Raw genomic sequence first — 22,942 nt, 5'->3', positions numbered from 1 at the left:
GATACAGAATGCAGTGTTTTTGTTATGTTCACATCTCTGTGGCATACACCAGGTGTTCCTCCTGTGTCAGTTGGCCAGCCTCTCCTCAGTCCCCCTCCCCACTCTCCCAGCCCCTGGGAACCACCGTTTACTCTAGATTTCTGGGATGTGACCTTTTTGGTTCTACTTTCGAGGTGACATCATGAACTGTTTCCTTTCCCACTACACTAGTACACTAGTCTCTTGTCCTGAGGAGACTGCTAGTTTGAACTTTCTGTTAGAAGGGATTTGAAGACCAAACTAACTGCTCGAAAGTTACAGAAAGTTTCCCTAGTCAAGAGGTGCAGATTTCATTAATCCTGAAAATGTAGAGGACACAGACATTTTTCCATTTCTGGCATATCTTTCTAGTGATATTTTCTCAGCAGCTTCATAATGATGACTTGTTTCTTCTCCCGAAGCATCTTCCTGAAGGAGCTGGAGAAGTACGAGCAGCTCCCAGAGGACGTGGGACATTGCTTTGTCACCTGGGTAAGGAGCCTCCATTGCCTGCTCTCTTTCATGCGGGCACTGAAGGAAGATGGCAGCCGCTGCGCACTGTTTCAGTGGCTCCCCTCTGCCGACTCTCTGCACCTAGAGAAAAGTGCCTGGCCTCCAAGAGTGACACTCCCTAGAGTCAACAGTGGGATGAGTGTTTGTCGATTGTACCGATGGCTTGAACATTAAGCGTTCTGGGCCTCTTCTTGATGCTGGGACTCGCCATGGATGAGGGTCCAGTCCCTTCAAGAAAGAGGCTCTTTCTCACCTATTTGAGCCCAGGTCCTGCCTCTTGTGTGCTAGCTTTCTTTCCAAAATATGTTCCTCTCATTTGAAGCTTTTTTTAGCCCAACGAACTTATTTCCCACATTAAAAGTTTTCATATTGTGAGTTTTGATTTGGAAAAGATATCTAAATAAAATTCTTGTTTCTTCTCTCTCTTTCCCTCCTCATTTATTTTTTTGCTATAGGCAGACAAGTTTCAGATGTATGTCACCTACTGCAAAAATAAACCTGATTCTACGCAGCTGATACTAGAACACGCAGGGTCCTACTTTGACGTAAGTAGCAGATAATCAAAGAAGCTCTGAGGCTGACCAAACAGAATTCAATTCAGATCAAACCAACATCGCCCAGAATTGATTACCACACTGCTAGTTTAGTATTTCATTTTCATCTCTCCAGTTTATAATAGGGTACTTTCTTATGTTTTTATTACACTGTATTTAGTGTGTGTACACATGTATGTTGTGCATGTGCTTATGGGCTCACATGTATGTAGATCAGAGGACAACTTGTAGGACGTGGGTCTCTTCTTCACTGTATGGGTCCTAGAGACGAAACTTGAGTCATAAGACTGATAGCAGGTGCCTTGACCCACTGATCCACATCACCAACCCCTATTTCGGGATTGTCTTAAAAGTTCTTTTGCTCTGAACATTTTCTATTTAACTATTAGAAGTCGTATACCTATAAGACCCTTGGATCTTTAATATAGATATATTTGTCATTATTCTTTATACGTAGTCATTAATTTTATATACAAGATTTTATATATATATATATATATATATATGTATGTATGTATGTATATATATGATACAAATTTATTAGTCTTATGTATTTCCCAAAGAGATCTATCATTAAATTCCTACCAGTTTGACTGCTCAGTCAAGTAGGTGTTCAATTCTATGCTTGAGTAGACTTAGTACAGGTTCTCTCTTTTTCCAAAGATACGTTGTTTGTATAGTGGGGCGGCACAATATTAGTGAATGTATTCTGGGTTTCAGAACTAGTCTAGTATGTGGCAGATTATGGCTGAAGAAAAGTACTGCTAAGTGCTGTGTACCCTTGGCACACAAGGCCATGGGAATATTGGACTTAACTTTCTGCCTTTTCAGTTGTACACATTGAGATAGTCCCTCATGGGAAAGTCTGGAAGCTGGAATAAACTTTATGTTTTTGTTTTTGATGGGACCTGCCTATGGGCATCCCTGTTCCAGCTGCTGTTCTCAGGGAGCACTCAATCTATAGTGATTCCTTCCCAGCCTGATGCTGTCTTTTCTTTCTAATATTTCACATGCCCTATAGCGTCATGATTAGATGACACTCAGCACCATAGACACATGCAGACTATAGAATAGAAAGCTTACGCAACAAGAATGTCTGCATAGCCAAAACTTGGTTTTAAAAACCCCGTTAGGCTAACAAGATGGCCCACGATAGAAGGAGAAAACCGGGCTCCTCGCCTCCCTATGAAGATGCTAAGCACGGCCTAGATTTGTAAGCACTGTTACTGCAAGGGGCACAGTAGAAAGGCACACACTAGACAGACTGTAGATCTTCATCCTTCTGCTTGGTGTTCTGCAAAGTCTCGTGCGGAGTAAACCTATAGACTTAGAAGTCTGTGCTGACATTTTCACATGCTTTAAGAAGAGAGGACGTATTATTTCTGCAGGATCAAACACTCGTCATTAATGTGGTATTGTAGCCATTTTTAACAGTAATGACCCTGGGATAAAGCTTCCCCTTTTTTGTTTTAAATATAGGAGATCCAGCAGCGGCACGGGTTAGCCAATTCCATCTCTTCCTACCTGATCAAACCAGTTCAGCGAATAACAAAGTATCAGCTCCTTTTAAAAGTATGTATAACACATCTTCAATCTGCAAAATCACATTGCTGTGTTGGCATCTCTCCTCTGTGGACATGTGTGTGTGGTTTCCTTCACTGCCTTTCTTGACCTGTCTAGCTTCTTACTGAAGCAGTTACATAAGATCATATCCCCTGGCTGTATGCTGAAGGAACTGGTTGGCACTTGTCTGTAACATAAAATGGCATTTGACTGAGAAATAAGTTACTGGTTCTTAGACCTGCAGTCTCCTCGAACCCTCATGCTGAGGCACCGTACCCAGCACCCATGCATGTTTATCTTGCAGCAGTGCTGATGGGAAGTCTGGAGGGTGTCTACCCAGGGTTACAAAAATTCTCAGAATCATTGTTGATATGTGCCAGCTTTGAACCCAAATCTGACTGATACTCAGGTTTTCCATGGACTCACTAACACTCTGCCCTCGTGCACCTCCCTGTGGCTGCCATTTTATAGAACATGCTCATACAGACCCCAAGGGCTTCCCTCACACTGGCCTCTGCTTCTTGTTGTAATCTAGTATATCTAAAATTGTCCTTGTTGATTATTTTCAACAGTAGAAAGGGGGACAGACACATCGCAATGTATTCTGTCGTTAATGCATGTTTTCCTGCTGCATGAAGAGTCATTTACAACTGTTCTGGCAAAGGTGCTATGTTTCCTCTGCTGGCGAAGGATGCTCTGAAACGTTAGCGTGTAGACTATCCACTAATCCCAGTTATCTCAGCTGCCGTCCTGCCTGTCACAGTAGGAGACTAAAGGTTAAAGGTGCCTAAAGCTCTCTCAGTGAGAGAGACCAAGAAACTGTAATACGTGTCTGTGTTCTTTTATGCAGAAGTGTAACTATCATGAGGCATTTTTATTGTGAAAACCCTACTACCCCAACCCCCACCTCCTGTACACACAGTACAGTGCCAGGGATCAAACCAGGGCCTCACAGATGGTGGGTGTGCACTCTACCACCAAGTCACACCCCCCTCCTCTCCTGTACTTCTGTATGGAAATCTTATGAAGTGACCCAACAGTCACTAGACAGATCTACTGCTGCTGTGAGCAGGAGGCTGGATTTCATTTGTCTGCATTCAGGTTATTACCCCTTTGCTTCCTAATTCTGCAAAAGTTCCTTGTGTCTTAGTTATCCCGTAGTGCCCTCAGAATTCAAAGCTTTGTTCTTAGCTTGTGTTTCCACTAAGATTCTGCTTCTCCTTCTAAATCGTTGTCATTTTCCCAAGAAGTTCTACTGGGAACAGTAGTAAGCTCCATCAGCCCTCTCTGGTGGGAAGACAGCTGCACAGGTGGGAGTCGAGGCACATTGTCGTTGGAAGACAGCTTTGCCCAGCTCCTCAGAAACACAAATATCTGATCAAAAATGAAGGCTCCCATCAGGGGACTGAGTTCCTCTAGACCAGTGGTTCTCAACTTTCCTAACGCCTGGAATCCTTTAACACAGTTTGTCATATTGCAGTGACCCCCAACCATAAAATTTGCATTGCTACTTTAAAGCTGTAGTTTTGCTACTGTTATGAATCATAATGTAAATATTTTTAGGGCTAGAGGTTCGCTGAAGGAGATGCATGTTGAGAACCACTGCTATAGACCCACCAGGGTGATGGCCACACTACTCCGACCCACTTGGGAATCACATACACAGGATTGTTGTCACTGTGACCAATAATGCTCTGGCACCCACGAAGGCATACCTGAGACCCATCAGGGTGTAAGCTTGTGTTTCCTGCTGTCCTACTCACAGGGCAGCTGAGGAGCTCCCAGGTAGTCAGGAAGTAGAATTATACACACAGATACCTTGGAGAGGTGGTGGGGCTGGCCAGCTAACACCTCCCTAAGGAGCCTGCATAGAGAAGTGGTCTGTGCTGTGTTGATGTTCTGATGTCCCACCAGACCCTGACATTGCAGGGCTGTGCCATTAGCGGGGCAGGTGGATTATGGATGGCTGGCACTTGTCACTTACAATTCCATATTTCTTACAAAACCAGGAACACTTACTTTCTCATTCTGGAGATGTGGTTTGTGAGGCCTAACAGCTTCTTCCTGAATGGTGACTGGATCTGTCTTCCTCCAGGGTCCTCATTCAAGTAGAACAAACCCTGTTGTCTATCTTAACCCTGAGGAATTTACTTCATAAATAAGAAAAAACCCTAGTTGGCTACTTTGTTTATTTCCCGAGCACTGTGAGTTTTCATGGATTTCTGGATGTCTGCTGAGATGTTGCTGGCAGAGCATTGTGCAGTCCTTTGAGAGTTCATGGTGTTGATCTTCTCCAGGAGCTGCTCACATGCTGTGAGGAAGGAAAGGGGGAGATAAAAGACGGCCTGGAGGTGATGCTCAGTGTGCCCAAGCGAGCCAATGACGCCATGCACCTCAGCATGCTGGAAGGTAACAGGACGCACCATCCCACAATGCACAGCACCATCCCACAATGCACAGCACCATCCCACAATGCACAGCACCATGCCCCACAATGCACAGCACCATGCCCCACAATGCACAGCACCGTCTCCTCTGATGCTGTGTGTGAATGAATTGTCACTTTCTGGACTTGATAACAGCAGTACCATTCTACACTCCAGGGACACTTTGTGTCACTTAAGTCTTGTCTAATGCTGCCTGGATTTCCTGCTAATGGAGGTGTGAGTGATGAATGGACACACTGGTTATCGACCCAAGGATACAGAAGATCTTCTTACTTCCCCATTTCCCTAGCCATTGCTAGATCTTTACACAGTATACATAAACACAGCGTGTAACATGGTGAACAGAAACTAGGCAAATGTGCCCAACAGGTATTGTAGCAATTCCAGTTTGCATGAATGTTTCTCTTTAGTTAACTGCCTCTGCACTGCCAAGGTTAACGATGCAAAGGGCCCATCCCAAAGGCTTTTGCTAGTTTATGCCATGTCATTGGTAGCATCAAGAAATTTATTAATTAGGACACAATGCCACTCTGTAATAGAAACTCAGAGATCCAGCAATACTGATTGTTCTTCCTCTGATGGACTGCACACCTGTTCTTCATGATGTCATCAGGGGGAAGGGTGTGTTCTGGCCCGTTTCTGCCCTATGTATTTTCCTGCTTGGCTAAGTCCTGCAGGACCACATTCATATTCCATGTCACAGGAAGTACAAGAGCATGTGGGTAGGGAACCCTACTAGCTGTATACATTTATTTTCTCACTTGCCCAGAGTTGGGGTGCCTAGCTCTTCCTCACTGTGAAGGGACAGCCGTGTGATGAACTTATTTATGACGGCCCTAGGGGGAGTGTCTGATGGAAAGAGACAGAAGGGAGTGAGCAGCTTCTGCCCAGGAGCCACTTTGCTAAGTCCTGGTGGCCTCCTCTGTGAGGAAAAAGTAGTCAGGGAGGCCACCATGTGCCAGGTCCAGGCAGATTTATGTGCAGGGGACTCCAGACGCCCAGAAGATGGGTCAGTAAAGTTGGCTTCACCAGATTGGGACCTGAGCAGAGTCTGGGAGGAGCATTTGGCTGCAGAGGAAAAGAATCAGAGGCTGAGGTGCTCAGTACAGTGGAGGTACTCTGGTCAGGGGGAGTGGTCGCCTGAGCAACGGCCCCAATTCGGTGACAAGGAGATGGGACTTAATTCAGATCTGATGTTGGGAGCCAACGGGAAAGAATAGAAAGTAAAGAAGGAAATTATGAGAAACCCCTAAAAACATTTGAACTTGGGGAAATAAATGCCAAATAGTGTTTTAGGAAGAACTCTCCCTTATTAGGAGGGCCCGTGGGGTCGTATTGAAAGCATTTGCCGACGAGATGGTGATGCTTCCTTCTGAGCCATGTTTACTTCTATGTTTCATGTTGCAGGGTTTGACGAAAACATTGAGTCTCAGGGAGAGCTCATCCTGCAGGAGTCCTTCCAAGTGTGGGACCCAAAAACCTTAATTCGGAAGGGTCGGGAACGGCACCTCTTCCTTTTTGAAATGTCCTTGGTGTTTAGTAAAGAAGTAAAAGACTCCAGCGGGAGAAGCAAGTACCTCTACAAAAGCAAGTTGTTTGTAAGTACTGGTGTCCAGAGTTTAAGTCCACAGACCACGACTGAAGCCTTCCTGTAGGCAGGGAAACCTCCTGCCTCTTGCCGTTAGGTGCCTCCCAAACCACTTGAAAATGTGAATCCAATTTGTGATGTTTTTTCTTCTTCAGCTAAGGTCTCTGCCAGCTGAGTCCACTAGAGGGCATGCTGCTATTCTTGGGGCTTAGGGATTCTGTTCTGCAGCCCATAGCTGCTGACTGCAGGATGGAGAAACACTGTAGGACAGTGGTTCTCAACCTTCCTAATGCTGCAACCCTTTAATACAGTTCCTGGTGTGACCCCCAAACATATATTATTTTTATTGCTGCTTCATAACTAATTTTTTTACTCTTATGAATCATAATCTAAACATCTGATGTACAGAATATCTAATATGTGACTCCAGTGGGAATAGCAACTCCCACACAGGTTGAAAACTGATGCTGTGTAAATAGATGATGTCCTGCCCTAAGCAAGCATTCATATCAATTTAATTTTTCTAATCCATAACATCAAAATGTATGCAAGCTCCCTTACTGGGTGAGCTCACTACAGATTCATAATAATGAAAATTTCATTATTTTCCATTAGAAATTAATTCATGCAAAGTAAATATAAGAACAATTTTGAAATTTTATAATAGCAAAATGTCATTATTAGAGAAAACTATGTAATCAAAAGTAATGTTTGAAAGATTCCTCAGCTCCCTACCCATGCAGAGACCTTTGGAGTGTTCTAGCAATGTTATTTTGACTCCTAACCAGTGTCAGTGTGTTTCTGGGGAAAAGAGCATGCTCAGAACCATTGCATTCCTCCTTAGCCAGCCCTGGCTGTGTACAGCCACGTCCCGCGTTCTGGAAGTCTTAAGCCAGGACAAACTGTCATCCCCTGCACTTTGACCTTTCTCAAGGCTATTGCTCAGAGGGCTGCCAGCACAGAGTTGCTGGGCAGAGTCAGTCAGAGGGGCCCAGTAGAAATGAAAGTGAGCTCACTGTGTAGAAAGGAACCAGAGTGCCACACCCTCTGTATGTCAGATCTCTTTAAAACATTATTAGGTATCTAACATTCGGATTACTTAATGTTACAATTTTGGGGGATATTTGTATGTCAGTCAAACTCCCCAAAGAATAGAGATTCCCAAGTGTGGAAACGTTTTTTTTAATAATAATCTGGAATCCGAAAATTCTTAGTAACGATTTTCATTCCACTGTCTTTGGCTGGTCCCCTGGTTGTGATTATCATTTGGATCACTGTGGCCTTACATCAGATAGGTCACAGTCCAGCTGGATGTAAGAAGTACATCCTGGCCAGCTAATCACTTTACTGCTGGCTTTGATCTGACCTTGGAGGCAAGCTTGTGTGTTTTAAAAATCGATACATCTTAGTTTAATTTGTATTTTTTTAAAAAAAATAAGATTCCCACCAAGGCTGCCGTTGGAGTTCCAACCTCTGAGTCACTTCCGTTGCTGGAGGGAGAGGCATTGGGTGGATTTGATCATGGGGGGAGGAGGAAGGATTTGATCATGCCCTGTTCTGGATATGTCCACAGATGGGGTTTTTGTTGCTTGGTATTACAGTCATGATGAAATAGTAACAGGTAATGATGTCGATGAAGTCAGATTTTAGCCCTTTCGCCCTCTGTCAAGGTGTGTCTCTGCTCAGAGTCTATCGTGGGAGCTGCTCTAACTAGGAAGAGCCGCTGCGTGTGTCTGAGGTTGGGCTTTCTCCTCAGCACATTCTGCTGAGTAAGCTGTATTGCAGTCTCCAGAAGTGCTCAGGGTGGGAACAGCCAGTGTGTCCCACACATGTCCGTCCCAGCCTTCCTCCAACTGAGGCAGAGGCTCTCAACCTTCCTAATGACGTGGCCCTTTCTGTTCCTCATGCTGTGGTGTCCCCAACCATAAAAGTATTTATGTTGCTACTTCATAACTGTATTTTTGCTGCTATTATGAATTATAATGTAAATGTCTATGTTTTCCAATGTTCTTAGGTGAAGAAATTATTTGACTTCCAAAGGGGTTGTAGCCCAGTGGTTGAAAAACCCCTGAACTAAGTGTTTAGCCTGGCCACCAAGCACCAAAGGCTGTTCTCGTTCTATGTCTAAGCCTACCAAAATCATACTGCTATCTAATTAGCTCATTGTCTTTTGTGCAGACCTCAGAGTTGGGTGTCACCGAACACGTTGAAGGAGATCCTTGCAAATTTGCACTGTGGGTGGGGAGGACACCAACTTCAGATAATAAAATTGTCCTTAAGGTATGTTAACTTACAGCTAGCAGCTTACTGAACAAATGTTTATTGTGGTGATGTAAACTGTTTTTCTTGTTGAAATGTACAGATTCTGGGTCATTTTATTTAACTTTTTTGTTCTCTAAGGGGATTGGTGAAGCCAAAAATCTCAATATCTCTCTCTCTGTCTCTCCCTCCCTCCCCCCCCCTTACATACGCACAAACTCATTCACTTTTAATTTAAACTCTGTTTTGAGTATGCTGACTTTTCCTAGGAATTGCAAAGAACTCTAAAGGTGTCTCTTGCACTAACCTCATCGATATCTTAGAAAACACAGATGTAGTTATCTTCTTGATCCGTCTGGAAACACCAGAGATGCTTTAGGGACATCCTGACTTGTCAGCTGCTGAAAGGAGCACAAGTGCGGCGAGACGCTGGTGCATGACTGCCATTGAAGTCACTACATCTCCTCTTGCGTGTCTTTTACCCTTGCTTTAGTATTTCCAGAAACTGAGCTGTTCATCTGAACACTACTCTTTCACAGCCGAGGGACCACCGTGGAAGCCATGATGTTTCCACATATTCACAATAGATTGCTTTCAGTGAATGTACATGGCCCAACATGGCCCAACTGTGGACTTTCGTTAGAGAAGTTTGGAAAACACCTTTTGCCTTACAAGGAGGGCAAGACAGAAGTGGTGTGTGCTTTGATCCTGATGACTTTGAGGTGGTAGTATTGCAGTGAAGATGAAGAGGGAAGTGGTGGTGTAGGTCCTGGTGATGATGCCGTGGATGGTAGAGAGGATGGTGTAGACAGGCAAGTCATAAGAACATGAGGATGCTGATGCTGGCGCCGTGAAGATGGAGACAGTGGTGTCAATCACAGTGAGCGTCCTGACCATGCTACAGATGCTGAGGATATAGGCAAGAGTCCTTAAGGTCCTTAATGGTGACAATGACAGGAGGGATAACCATTGTGGTGGTGACCTCGTGGCTCCAACACAGTATGACTGTCTTTGTTTACAAAAGCAAGAAAGAAAACTCTCTCTGAGTCCTGGTTGAGGTTCTCTGAATATACCAGTCACCCCTTTTACTGAATTGTCCCATTTGTTTGACACCGTTTCTGTAAAGTGTGTGCCTTTTAGTTACTCTCCATTGATGGAGTAATCATTTTGCAGAGTAGTTTTCTTTATTTCTGCAACATGGTCATGGTTTTCCTCGCTTATCTCCAGCTGCACTGAATGTCCCTTTCAGATCCTTCATTATTTAATCTCCGCCTTTGTGTACAGCCTGTACATTCTGATGGACATGGGGTTTCCAAAGTCCCCCCTTTATCCTAAGTAACTGAAGAACATTTGGCACGTTTATGTCTTAGGAACGTCAGGTTGTCTCTTCCCAGTGTGGACTGTGGTTTAGCATTTTTCCCCAAAACAAGATTCTGGGCTGGAACCACAGCGCTGCTGTCACTCGTAGTGATTTCTTCCAAGCCCCGTGGACAACCTCTGTAATCACTCATGACCGTGATGTCTACATCACAGGAGGTCAGTGGTCAGCAGGAAATCAGTGCCACCAGAGGGCCTCTCCATCTACCCATGCCATTTCGAGGGAATACGTTCTGAAATTTGTTATGGGGCTGCTGTAGGCCCACAGATGACTGGCCATGAGTGACTCTGTGGCCTTGGGCATATGTCCAGTGTTGCCTACCCCTACAGATCTCCTTTGTGGAGTTCCTGTGGGTTGAGTAGGCTATGCCATCTGAGTTACCTCAGCTGGCAGTGGAAGAGGCCAGCAGTAGTCATCCAAGCAGTCCAGGGAAATGCAGCGGGCAAGGGCCTGCTCACATCCCTGCTGATGGTTTCCTGGACACTGACCAGAACACAGCTTGAGCGTCAGTGCCCTCATTGAGGTTTCAGACTGGGAATGGACCTATATGTAATCCCCCAAGGTCGCTTAACAGGTCTTGGTACTGAAGAATGATGGTTGATTCCTAGAGTATCAAGAGATCTGTAATCACGTTCAATTATAAATGAAAAATGGCTTTAATGACAGTATGGAAAATTAAAGTCATTTGCTTGATAGTAAATTAAACTGAGGTGTGGTTGCTTTTCTGGGACTTCTTGGGAACCTGGGAAGGCTGAGGAGCAGGAGAAGCCAGCATGTGCTGGGCGTAGGTTGTGGGAGGGACTGTCCTGATGGCTCTCCTACCTGCACAGGCATCCAGTATTGAGAACAAGCAGGACTGGATAAAGCACATCCGTGAGGTGATCCAGGAGAGGACGGTGCATCTGAGGGGAGCCCTGAAGGAGCCCATCCACATCCCCAAAACAGCTCCGGCAGCAAGGCAGAAGGGGAGGAGGTGAGTGTGCCGGACTCCCCGGAGTCTTACCTGCAGGGGAGGCGGCAAGCAGCACCACCCTGTCTTCCTCAAACATTCAGGGCCTGTGTGGCTTAGGTGCACTGTTTTATCAAGACGAGAGGCGATACTGGCTAAAAGCAAACACAGACCCCTCTTCTTTCCCCCATCCAGCCCACAGCACTGAAGTGTTTGCTTTTTGTTTTGTGGTTGGTTGGTTTGGTCTGGTCTGGTCTGGTCTGGTTCCATTTCTCAAATGGAAATGAAACCTGGGTTGGGGAAGTTCACATGTTGAGAATTCAGTGGGAAGATATAGTGGACACTTACAAGATTGCCAAAAACTGTAGTCAGCACAGAAGGGCAGGAGGCTGCAAAGGTGGCCCACCAGTTAAGAGCACGTGTTGCTCTTGCAGAGGACGTGGGTTCTGTCCCCCACAACCATGTGTAACTTTTCAGTTCCTGGGGATCGGATGACTTCTGGTGTTCGTGTGCACCAGGCTTATACACAGTGCCCATACATTCATGCCAGCAAAAGATTCATCCACAGAATAAAACAGACAGTTCTGAAACAAAGCCAGCAGAATGGCTTACTCACATGTATAGAAGCAGCTGTAGCCAGCGTGGGTTTTTTTCAGCTGGGAGAAGGTGGTCTTTATGGGCTTGCAGCACTGGGAACTGAGTGTTTCTGTGTTCCACTAGGGATGGAGAGGACCTGGACAGCCAAGGAGATGGCAGCAGCCAACCCGACACCATCTCCATTGCCTCCCGGACATCTCAGAACACACTGGACAGTGATAAGGTGAGCCACCAGCAGCACTGCCCCTTCCAGTCAATACATAGTCAGTAACTGTTCTCAGCATCTAAAGACAAGTATCAGATTCCAGGAGTGGTGTCAGGTTTCAGGTCAGGGCAGAGACTTGGATTTTAGAGTGAGACTATTACCGAGAGCCCAGAAGAAATCTGTCCACTCTTCCTGTCCACTCTCTTGGTCAGTCACATGGCTTCTATATAAGATGCTTTGAAGACCATATACCTTATTTAAAATGTACCTGTAAGCCAAAGAGTCTACTATTTAAAATAAAATTTTACCCAGAACCCCATTTATAAATGTGGAGCTTGTCTGAGGCAGGCATCTAACATTCTCCAAGGTGGGCCCTGATGTTTCCCCTTAGAATTTGAGGTACACAGAACACAGAAAGTTACAGAACACTGGGTTTGGCTTTGACAGCAATGACCACCGAAAGGACAGATCTGTCTTTTGTCTAAGGCATTTATGCAGGTGTGCCTCTTTCAAAAATGGTGCAGATGTCTTGGAATTCTTCTTGTAGAATCTAAAGACCATCAGAATAAACTGCCAGGCAATGCAACTTGGTAATCCTGGGTTTGTGCGGTAGCCACAAAATGACAAAGTCTTGTGTCAAAGTCAGTAGACATGTGTCTTGATGAGTGTTCTGTTCCTACTAAGATGGCCATATGTTCTAGCCAAAATCAGATTCTTTAAAAAGAGGAAAACAGAGCCATGCATAAGTGTTTCCGTTCTCCTGTGTCAGTCCAGATTCAAGTGTTTCCGTTCTCCTGTGTTAGTCCAGATGCCCAACTTTCTCACTTGGGAACAAGCTGCTTCACTACTGCCTGGTGGCTGAGGCCTGGGTTCTTGCAGTCTCCTGGGCTCCAGCTTCCCTGTCCTGACAAGGCCAGTTATGGGGGATTGTTTTAGATAATGCATTAAGTAGACCCTGGTCCTGTCTTTCTTAGATTTGAGGATTCACAAGTAGATTCCAAGACAGAAGGAAATAGATTTTAAATACTGCTCTGCAGAGTGACCCACTTCCAAAGCCCTTCTAGTGTGAGTAATTAGATTTTGATTTTTTTTTTCATTCTATTTTTTGAATCTACTGAATAGCAAGTCCTAAAGCTTAGAGTACCTCACATAGCAGGACTACAAGACATTCAGGCCTGGCACTTTCCTCAAGTCAGCAGACATCTAGCCACTGAGGCAGCAGTAGGAGGTAAGGTGGATGACATGGTCAGCCATTTTGTAATTAGCATTTCTCTCACCCAATAGCAATTTTGTTTAGAAAGGTAGTTTGCACTTGGAAGCACTTTATCAAAAAATACTAGTTGTTCGGGGATTTTACTTTTTAAGTTTTTAATACCTGAAGGAGTTAGCTTGTCAGTCCTCGTAGGACTGTCACCTAGACGAAAAGGCAGACCACATCATTGCCAACTATGACAAGGATAGCCATTTACATCTCACGGGCTCCTTGAGAATGGCTCCCAGGCACCCAGTTCACACCCTTCTGAGGTGTGTCCTCAGGAGTTTACAATAGGTTTACTGTAGATGCCTGCTTTAAAGTTTGTGGGAAGTGAATCTTTGGAATGAAATCTAAAGACAACTTTTGAGCATAGTAAGTTTCCTTCTGGAAGGCTTGTGAAGGCATTTCTCCAGGCTGGCCCAGGAAGCAAGATGAGTTAATAGTTTTAGGTACTTAAACAGGTGAATGGGTAGCCTTGGAATACAGTCTTCCCCATCCCAGAACCAGCTGTTTATTAGTGATAGGTTTACCCATTGGCCCACCCGGCACTGCTCTAGTCTCCTGAGGCATGTCCATCACAACACCATAGGGCTTATCTGAACTTAGAGTGCAGCAGATCCTGTTTTCACGTGATACGCGGGGAAGAAGAGTTACTACCAAAGTGTGGGTTTATAGTAACTGGTCCTGTTGCCTTGAGGGGTCTACTGGGACAGCAGAAGTTACAAGAGCTGCCCTTTGAATATTTCATCTGTGAGGATGATGAAGCAGTTTCCACTTTCTTCATCCAGTGATGTCATCACTAGAGCCATCACTGAAGTTTGGGAAGTGAAGCTAACACAACTCAAAGCCTGTCACCCAACAGAACCAGTCCTGGACCCCATAGCTCTTCACCACCTTGCAGTGGTGACATTCCAAGTCCTCTCTTATAAATGTGATCCAGTTGTTTTTATTGCCTTAGGGTGAGACCAGGCTGTGAAGCTCCCGTGTGGCTGTGCTGTTAGAACTGAGTAGTGGTCCTTGCTTCTGGTCCTCTGTTGGGGATTAAAATGGCCACATAAGGCATGCCATTCAAAGCAGGCACATTCATCAGTCCCAGTGAGAAGGCAGGGTGTCTACAGCAGCCAGGCTGTGTCTGTGGACTCTCTCTCTGGGTCCCTTTTCTCTTCCTTTACATTCTATTTGTGCTTCTCTGAACAGAGTTCTGTGTCTGTAGATGATCTGAAAGGATGCATCTTGAAAGCAAGAGCTGCACTCTTCCTGAGACAGAAGGTGTAGTGTTCTACCCTCTAGCTTGACCCCTGCTCTCCAAGTACCACAGCTTTTCCTGAGCCTCGTGGTCCTCTCCACCCGACAAACTGCACATTTGAGCATCTGCTCGTGTTACAGGCAGATGCTTTTGGCAAGAAAATAATTTAAGATATCCTGCCTAGTTGACTCAATTTATCATGTCTGTTATGAGTTAGTTGTGTCACGGGATTTGGTTCCAGTTCAGAAATGGGGTGGGGGTATGTTTTGTGCTGAGCCTGTTAGAGAATTCTGATGGGGAGCTGTCTGCCAGAGCTGTTAGCAATCCTCAGACGGGGCTCCAGAGGTTAGGACAGAGTCAGCTGAGGAGGCACTCCGGAGACATCCTCTTTCCAGGGCGCAGTTCCATCAGGCTGGTCAGGACTCAAACCTTGTTTCATGAGCGCATTTCCTACTATCAGTCTCAAAATATGTCATCTTTCTGTTCCAGATGTGAATTTAACACCAATTCTTGCTGATATTCATGGTACTTAATGCTGATAAAATGATCTTATAAAAATGTAATTTGGGTTGCAAAAAGACCCAACTGCTTTCCAGAGTCTTACCTCACTGCCATGAGCACATCTCCTGAGGCAGGGAGGAGGTGCTGCCCCAGTGCTGATCCAGCCCTGGGGCACTGAGGAGATGAAGCCAGATGAAGCAGCAAAGCCAGAAACACAATGTGGCTTTAATCATCTGACATCTTCCAGACCTGACGCCTTTACAGCACAGCAACCATGGTGCTGAGTGTCTTTAGGGTATGAAAGCAGCATCTTAGAACGGCTCCTCACTCTCACCTCGGTAGCCTGTGGTCTCTGTCATTTAAACAGTATCTGTGTTAAGGGGGTGGGGGGGGAGAGAACTCACCCAGGTCAGCTTGTGAACTGTCCTGAGACCCTCGGTATTCAGTTCTTCCCACGGAATGCACAATTCAGTTGAAATGGGCCCCTTGCTTGAGCTCCATTTAAGCTTATAACAGGAATTATGAGTCTGCATATCTTATTTTTATAGATGCACATGTTTTTTTTAAAGCACATGATAACTGTTCTCTTAATGAAGTAGAAGCCTCATGTCAGGGATATTACTTTCTGTGTACGTTTAAAGCTGGCTTTTCTGTCCAGTGACCCTACCCTACACTTGTTTAGCCGTCAACAGTTATAATCAGAGTAGTCTGAGAAGTAGCTAAAGCCAGTGTAGTTTAAAATTCGGCCTCTCTGACACTCTTACAAGAGGAGTTCGTCTGTTCGATGAGGAAGGACTGAATTCCTCAGCGTGGGCTGCATCCCATGCATCAGCAGCCTGTGCCAGGGCTCTCCTACCCGTCACCTGACTTTTGCTGGTGGGTTTGTGGATTCTTCTTTCTTCCACCCTTATTCCACCCTTTCAACCCCTAACACTAGATAGGGGAGAAAAATCGATAGAGGGGAAAAAGGACGACGCTATCAGTAGGCTACTTCCTGCTGATTAGGGACATGAGCTGCTCTGAGCAAGTTTGACCTTCACTGTCAGGATGTCCAGTTTCTTCTTGTTTCTTCTTTGCACTCAAGTACTTATCAAAGCCCAACCAACAAAGACCAACAGCAACCCCGCCTCTCAGAGCCCTAGCATTTATCTACCCTCTGAAGAGTTCCCAGAAATCCAAGCGTCACACACTCTTAGAAACTCTCAGCACCTGGCAAAAGCACGCCCCTGCTAGAGCAGGAGGCAAATCACAGTCAGCTGCATCTGAAGCAGCTCCAGATCCCACACCTGGGGTTAAAATGAAAGCACATTCCCATAATATTTCTGTGTTTTTCAAAGAATCCAAAATTCTCACTCCACCCCTGCTCAGAGAAGGTGCCTGACTGCAGGACCTGCTCAAAGCGATGCACTTCCTGGTGCTGGAGTCGGTTTTCCACACATAATAGAACTGGATCATCAAGCTCGAAAATCTTTCACTGGATAGAATGTGGGGCTCACGTCCTCGGGACAAGCTCTGGGACCTCACTTGTCCTCAGAACATACAAAGAGGCACTGAAGGGTGTGGTGTACATCCAGATACAAGCCTTCAAGAACAAGGCCGTGCTCACCAGCAAGCCTCTAGACAATTCTCCTCACAGGTTCCTGTATCCGGTAGCCATGAGTCTATGCTACACTGCTTTGGCTCCTGGCTGATCGCATGTGGGTACCTCCGCCACCCAGGAGTATCTTTCGATCCACAAAGTCACACACACTTGCTTATTTTTATAATGCCTTGGCTACCTCAAAGGTTGGGCACTCCTAAACCTTCCCCTGCTACTTCAGGCCCAATCAAGGAAACGGCCAGTGGCCACTTAACTGAAATCTCACATGGCCGGTTGACTTTATCTCCTGCTGCTCCTGCATCCCATCCTTCTTCCTGAAGTCATGCCGATTCTCCTGTTCCTCTCTTCATCCTAGCCCACACAACTCTAAGGATCCCGCCCCATCTCCCTTTGTCCAGCCATTAGCCGCTGGCATCCTTATAGATCGATCAAAAACCAATGGGGGACAAGGACCTTTAGTGTTTGGACACTCAGATTCCCAACTGAATCAAAGCATTAGAACCAACCTCTGAGATGTTCCCTTGGGTGTGTTCCTTAGCTGCTCTGTGCCCAGTGTCCCCCTGTGTTAGTGGGGCTAGCACTGCCCCGCTCAGCTCATAGTACTGAGAACGCTGGGCCTCCACACTGCCTTTATAACACTGCTTAGTGTTTAAGGAGCCCTGCATAAACATATTAGTGGTCTCTGTCTTTGAGGTAAGAGGAGCCTCCTGCTCCATGCCAGTTTTGCAGCTGGCTTCCTTTGCTGCTGATACATCAGCTTCACCCTCTTACCTGGACGCTAGTCACAGTGGACATCAAAGAGAGCTTGTTTAGGAGCTATATGCAGTCTTGGAATTGAGCTATTTGGCTTCAGTGCCTGACCTGTGCCAGTCGGTGGCCCTCCAGCAGCATAACACCTATTAAATGGTCATAGGTACTGAAGAAGAGGGAGTCCCTTGCTCAGTATACTTCCCTAGCTCCCGTCTTTCTAAATTCGATGCATTGTGGCAATGTGTGCACACACTGAAATGATGTTCACACAGTACATTCAGGCAGTCGGAGATAGTTTAGAGCACCTGTTGTAGGCTTCCTTGTGCAGTGTGTTTCCTTCTTCCTTCTAGTTCCTAAGTAATTTTTAGAAGACCTTTTAAGAGCTGTCATTAAAAAAAAGTAAAATAAAATAAGAAAGTAAAAACTCCTGTAGTAGAAAGGCTGAATCCTAAGAAAAGGCAACGGTTAGTTCACTGTGGTTCTGATCTGCATTGTCAACTCATTTGGAGTCACGTAGGAGGCACCACTCCGAATGTTCCTGTCAGGGAGTCTCCAGATAGCTTTAACTGAATGGGATATGTCAACTTGGAATGTAGGCAGCCCTGCCCTGTAGCCCAGCTTCCCAGGCTTAAAGGAGAGAAGGAGGGAGCAAACAGTGAGTGCTCATTACTCTCCTGCTTGTGAGCACGGTATGAGCAGCCACTTGGTGATGTGACAGCACCACCCTCTTCCAACCCCCCCCCCCACACACACCACTCCAGGATGGACTGTGTCCCCTCTCAGTGTGAGGCACAATTAACCCTTTTGTCCTTAAGTGCTTTTGTCAAGTATTTTCCTGTAGCAAAGAGGAAGGTACTAATACATTTGATTAGAAATGTGACCTAACCAGTATGTATGTTTTTGTGTAAGCTTTAGTAGGTATGGCCATAGTTACCGTTGATGAAAATAATGAGCCTCAGATTTAGGATCTTGAATTTGTATCAATTCTTCAGATTGGCGCCTCTTCTTAACAATATTTTTTAATAATTTATTTTAACCATTTATAGGTGTCCACGGGTGTCTGTGAGTTCCGTCCACATCAGAAACTAACTTTAAACGTTTTTAAACCCCAAGCAGAGGGTTTTCCAGAGCACATCTCCTTGGCTTTGGCCTTAAGCTGGCTTCCATGTTAATGTGAGCCTGGGAGACTGTTCTTTATACTGTTATGGTGGGGGCCGATCTGCCAGCCTCCGCAAAGCCGCCAGGCAGCAGTGAGAACCTCGGGCATAATGGCATTTATTCCGGGTATGTTCTGGCTGCCTGTGGTTGCCTTTGCTTTTGTGTCCACGGCCTGCAGTGGAACTGTACTCTCTAATCCCCTTAAACCAAGTAATCGTTGTTTGGTCTGCTCTGTGTGAAACCTGCATGAAGCCACAGGACTCTTTTGTAGAGTTTCTGAATGACTGAATGTAGCGGGCTGTGGGGTACAACTGTTCACAACAGTCGACACACTCTGTTCTCTAGGAGGAATGGCTGTTATTAGACACCATCCCTCCCACCCTGTTCTGCCCCCACCTTCCTTTTGAATTGCCCTTGAAAAATTGGCCAGATATTCACTGCAGTTGATCGTCTCTTGGAAACAGAATCACTTGAGAGGAAGCCTTCCCCACCACACCAGTTCTCTCTTGAGTTCAGCCTGCTCAGATGCTCTGTGAGCTTAGTGAGTCAAGCTGGGTCTTAGCTGTTGCCTTTAAAACCGTGTGTTCTTGTGACACACTACTGCCTTGTTGTGTCGCACAGGGTTAGGGTGTAAGAATGTCAAGGAGCCCACGACCAGTCCACTACATGGGCATCTCAGCCATGGGTTGAGACAGGGCAGCAGTATGACCCAGGTTTGGTTTTTTTGTGGGTTTTTTTTTTTTTTTGAAAGCAAAAGGAAGAATTCTACAAAGATTGCTGAAGTACAAAAGACTTTGGCCAGAAGATGAAGGGGTGGAAAGACCATAAACTGTTTATTTTCCATTATCTTGGAGAGAATTTGAGGGGAAGCCTGCTTGGAATCTGCTTGCGTCCTTGGTCTAGGTTTCTGGTGCTTCCCAGTGGCCCTCTCCAAGGGCAGGCAGGGGTTTGGGGAGAAGGAAAATCCTTGGTGATTTCTGCGGCTGTGTGCCGTTTAAGACCAGCTGTTTTTCCACACATACTGGTTACCACATAGTGAGAAACTGAAAGATGCCCTTAATCTGTCTTTCTGGCCTCTGAAGTAACTTTCAGTAGGGTTAATGTGAGTCATGTGATAAGTTGCATTCCTGAACTAGACAGATAGGCCAGGGAAGCCGTGACAGTCTATACAATGTGCAAAGTGAAGAGAACTCTGTGGAGACTCCATGGGAAGTGGCTGGCACGGGAGAGGGAGCTGTCTGCAACAACAAAAACATGTCTTTCTAAAATCTTAACAAGCTTCATTTTAAAGAGGTGTTTTTGTAGCTCAATGCAAAGTTTAAGGAAGGAAGGAGAGGTAAATAACACTGGGTGTTTGAAGAAGCCACAAGGAAACATTATAAGTTTACTTTAAAATGCATAAACCAGGGGCTAAAGAGGTGGCTTAGCAGTGGAGAGCACTGGCTGCTCTTCTAGGAGACCTAGGTTCAGTTTCTGGTGTCTCTCAACTGTGACTACAGTCCTATGGCGATCCAGTGCCCTCTTCCAGCCTAGGTGGCTACCACATGCATGTGGTACGCAGACATACATACAGGCAAAACACCCATACATAAATAAAATAAAATGAAAAAATACACATATAAAATGTGTGTGCATATGTACAGTTTAGTTGGAGTCATCCTACATGGGTGATAATGCTCCTTCCAAGAGCAGTCGTAGGGTATGACAAAACCCCAGTGCCAGGCATAAGAAAGCTCCCTTTGGGGGTCCAAGAGACCCTCAAGTAAACACTGTAGGATATTGTACTTGCCCTTTGTTGTGTCCCAGAACTTGAAGCTAAAGTCCCTGTTGCAGAAGACACCCCAATTGGAGGAAGTAATCTGGAGCTGGTCTCAAAGCCTCCGCCCCTAGAGCTGGCTCTCACAGTATAGGAAGATGTTATGCAAGTTATCAAGGGAAAAGCCATCAATAGCCCTACCCAATTGTAAAGTCTGTGGACCATGACCGTGACTAGCCCAGCAAGATCTCCCTAGTGGTGCACTGTGCGGTTTTATTGTGAGGTAACCAGCTCTATTGTTTGACTAAAATTTAAATGTGTAAATTCAAAGCTTGAAACAGAAGCCTATAGGATACTTCTTCTCAGGGAAACAACCATTCAGTTCCCGACCTTGATTGTAGGTTCTTATCTCTCCTGATGGGCAGGAGAGGACTGGGGAACAGGAAAATGTGCGGGTGATAGTTTTAGCACTTTTTGAAATATTATTCTGGCACTCTGCCTTCTTAAGTTCTAGAAAGCCTTTGCATGTTTTTAACATGGTTTATGATCCTTTGTCAGAAAAGGCTTGATTTTATTTCTTACGCTCTGTCAAGCACACAGATGTTTCCAATCCTTTTTGGTTACTCTGGAAAGGTCTTTTAAAAAACTAAGTGCCAGAAATACAGTCGAGCTTAACTCCCCTTCCTAGGCGGCCCTCCCCCGTCCTTACCATTTGCTTGAGCAGCCTGACAAGTTAATGAGACTGGTAGGGGAAGCAGCCAGCTCAGGGCTCCTTCCCAGAGCAGCAACAGGGGCCACTGGGGAAAGCCTGGAGTTCTGACTGGAGAGCTCATGACAGATCTGGCTGCCCTCAGTCCTGGGGGCACTGGGGCTGGACCACCAAGGCCCACAAAGGGCAGGGCTTGGTCTGTGGCAAGTCCGACCTGTCGAGCCTCATTGACTGACTTTGTTTTCGCTGACTTTGTTTTCGCTGGGAAAGGGAGCTTCTCTTCTCTGCTGAGGAATTAACCACTTCCATAACATGGGATTCTGTGAGAGGAATTCTTTCCCAAGCTCGGTCTCAACTTTTGGCATTTATATGGCTTCTTTATCTGTTCAGGAACTAATGGAAATGTTACCGTGGCTTTCCCACAAAGGGGTTTATAAAAATTTGGGGGGGGGGACTTAAACAGTTGTGACCTCGTGAAGAGGCCCATTTGGTCTGGATCGGTGCTTCATGACTGGAAGAGCTGTGTTGTTCCTGCTCTCTGTGGTCGTCTGGCGCACATGCTTTTAACTCTGAATCCCCAGTCTTTCTCACAAGAGATAAGCTGCTAGGAAGGAGGGTGGAACCGTGTGTGGGCGAGCCTTCCTATAGCCTGCCAAGCATGCTGTGGGCTTTGCACCTCGTGGGTACACAGATCCTGCAGTAATCTGCAGGTCCTTTTCTGTTTGCCATGGTGACCAAACCTCTCTCTGCCCTTAGTCTTGATACAGAGATTCACAGGTAGAGTGGCACAGACCTGCTTTGCTTTCTACTGAGGAGGTCTCTCTCTCTCTCCTCTCTCTCTCTCTCTCTCTCTCTCTCTCTCTCTCTCTCTCTCACACACACACACACACACACACACACATACACACACACACACACACACACACACACACATCATACACAGAGAGAGAGACAGAGAGAGACCATTCATTTCAAAACTGAAGCATAAGTTGTTTCAGGGAGAAGCCCTATGGGTGGCAGAAATGGGAGCAACTTCCCAGAGACAGTGGATGGGGCACTTGGAGAGAGGATAGACACAAGGAGCTCTGACCACAGGGATGGCAGTATGGACCATGTATGCTGAGGACCTGTCTCAGAAGCAACTGCTAGCACATAAACCTGGCAAGGCAGATCTGGATTTAAGTCCTGTATCAAGAAAATTGTACGTAAGGTTTTGAAGAGGATGATTCATGCTTTTTAAAAGGCTACCCCGACAGCATTGTTCCAATGGGACAGGGCAGAGAGCTAGGGGTACACAGAAACACCACCAGAGTTACCGGAGAAACTCAAATGAAGTAACCAGTGTGGGGTTTGCAAGGGGAAGAAAGTCATTAGAAAGCCACCCTCGAGTCCACTTGAAAACTTCTGGAGGAGGAGGGAAATTCATTTAAGTTAGGTAATTTGCTGGTGATTGCATCGCCCGGAAAGCAACGCCAGAAGAGAAGCACAAGCAGGGACATTATGAGTCACATCCCAGCTTCCCTAGCGGGGTGAAAAATCGGAAGCATGGGGTCACCAGCTGCTGGGTCTTTGTGAATACCAGCATGAGAGTTAGGCTGTCCCAAAGGGGATAGAGAAGAAACAGGCACAGTGGAACCTAGGGATATCCTGAGGACAGAGAGCCAGTCACAAGATTCTTATGTAGGAGCTGATGTGTCCTGTCCCCAAAGAGCTAACAGTCCAGAGGGTCACCCTACCTACCAGGACACAAGCTATTCCAGGACAACCGTGTTCTTGCTTTTCAAATGCAGCTCTCTCTCTCTCTCTCTCTCTCTCTCTCTCTCTCTCTCTCTCTCTCTCTCTCTCTCTGTGTGTGTGTGTGTGTGTGTGTGTGTGTGTGTGTGTGTGTGTGTGTGT

The 22,942-nt window shown here is 45.8% G+C and overlaps 1 protein-coding gene across 1 annotated transcript in view; it reads left to right on the top strand.

Annotated features, from left to right (window-relative positions):
* Positions 1 to 22,942, top strand: part of Trio (trio Rho guanine nucleotide exchange factor) — a gene marked incomplete at its 5' end in the record, with an annotated part of 293,865 nt that overhangs the window by 195,939 nt on the left and 74,984 nt on the right. The window contains 8 exons of the mRNA XM_028767531.1: positions 441 to 510; positions 987 to 1,076; positions 2,565 to 2,657; positions 4,946 to 5,057; positions 6,503 to 6,693; positions 8,862 to 8,963; positions 11,151 to 11,293; positions 11,990 to 12,089. Of these exons, the coding sequence (XP_028623364.1) occupies positions 441 to 510; positions 987 to 1,076; positions 2,565 to 2,657; positions 4,946 to 5,057; positions 6,503 to 6,693; positions 8,862 to 8,963; positions 11,151 to 11,293; positions 11,990 to 12,089 (901 nt within the window). The remainder of the gene's footprint in view (positions 1 to 440; positions 511 to 986; positions 1,077 to 2,564; positions 2,658 to 4,945; positions 5,058 to 6,502; positions 6,694 to 8,861; positions 8,964 to 11,150; positions 11,294 to 11,989; positions 12,090 to 22,942) is intronic.

The sequence above is a fragment of the Grammomys surdaster genome, unplaced genomic scaffold (genome assembly GCF_004785775.1).
Source record: "Grammomys surdaster isolate TR1022 unplaced genomic scaffold, NIH_TR_1.0 174, whole genome shotgun sequence".
Classification (NCBI taxonomy): Eukaryota; Metazoa; Chordata; class Mammalia; order Rodentia; family Muridae; genus Grammomys; species Grammomys surdaster.
Note: the sequence above shows the minus strand (reverse complement) of the source record. Positions and strands in the feature narration are given on the sequence as shown.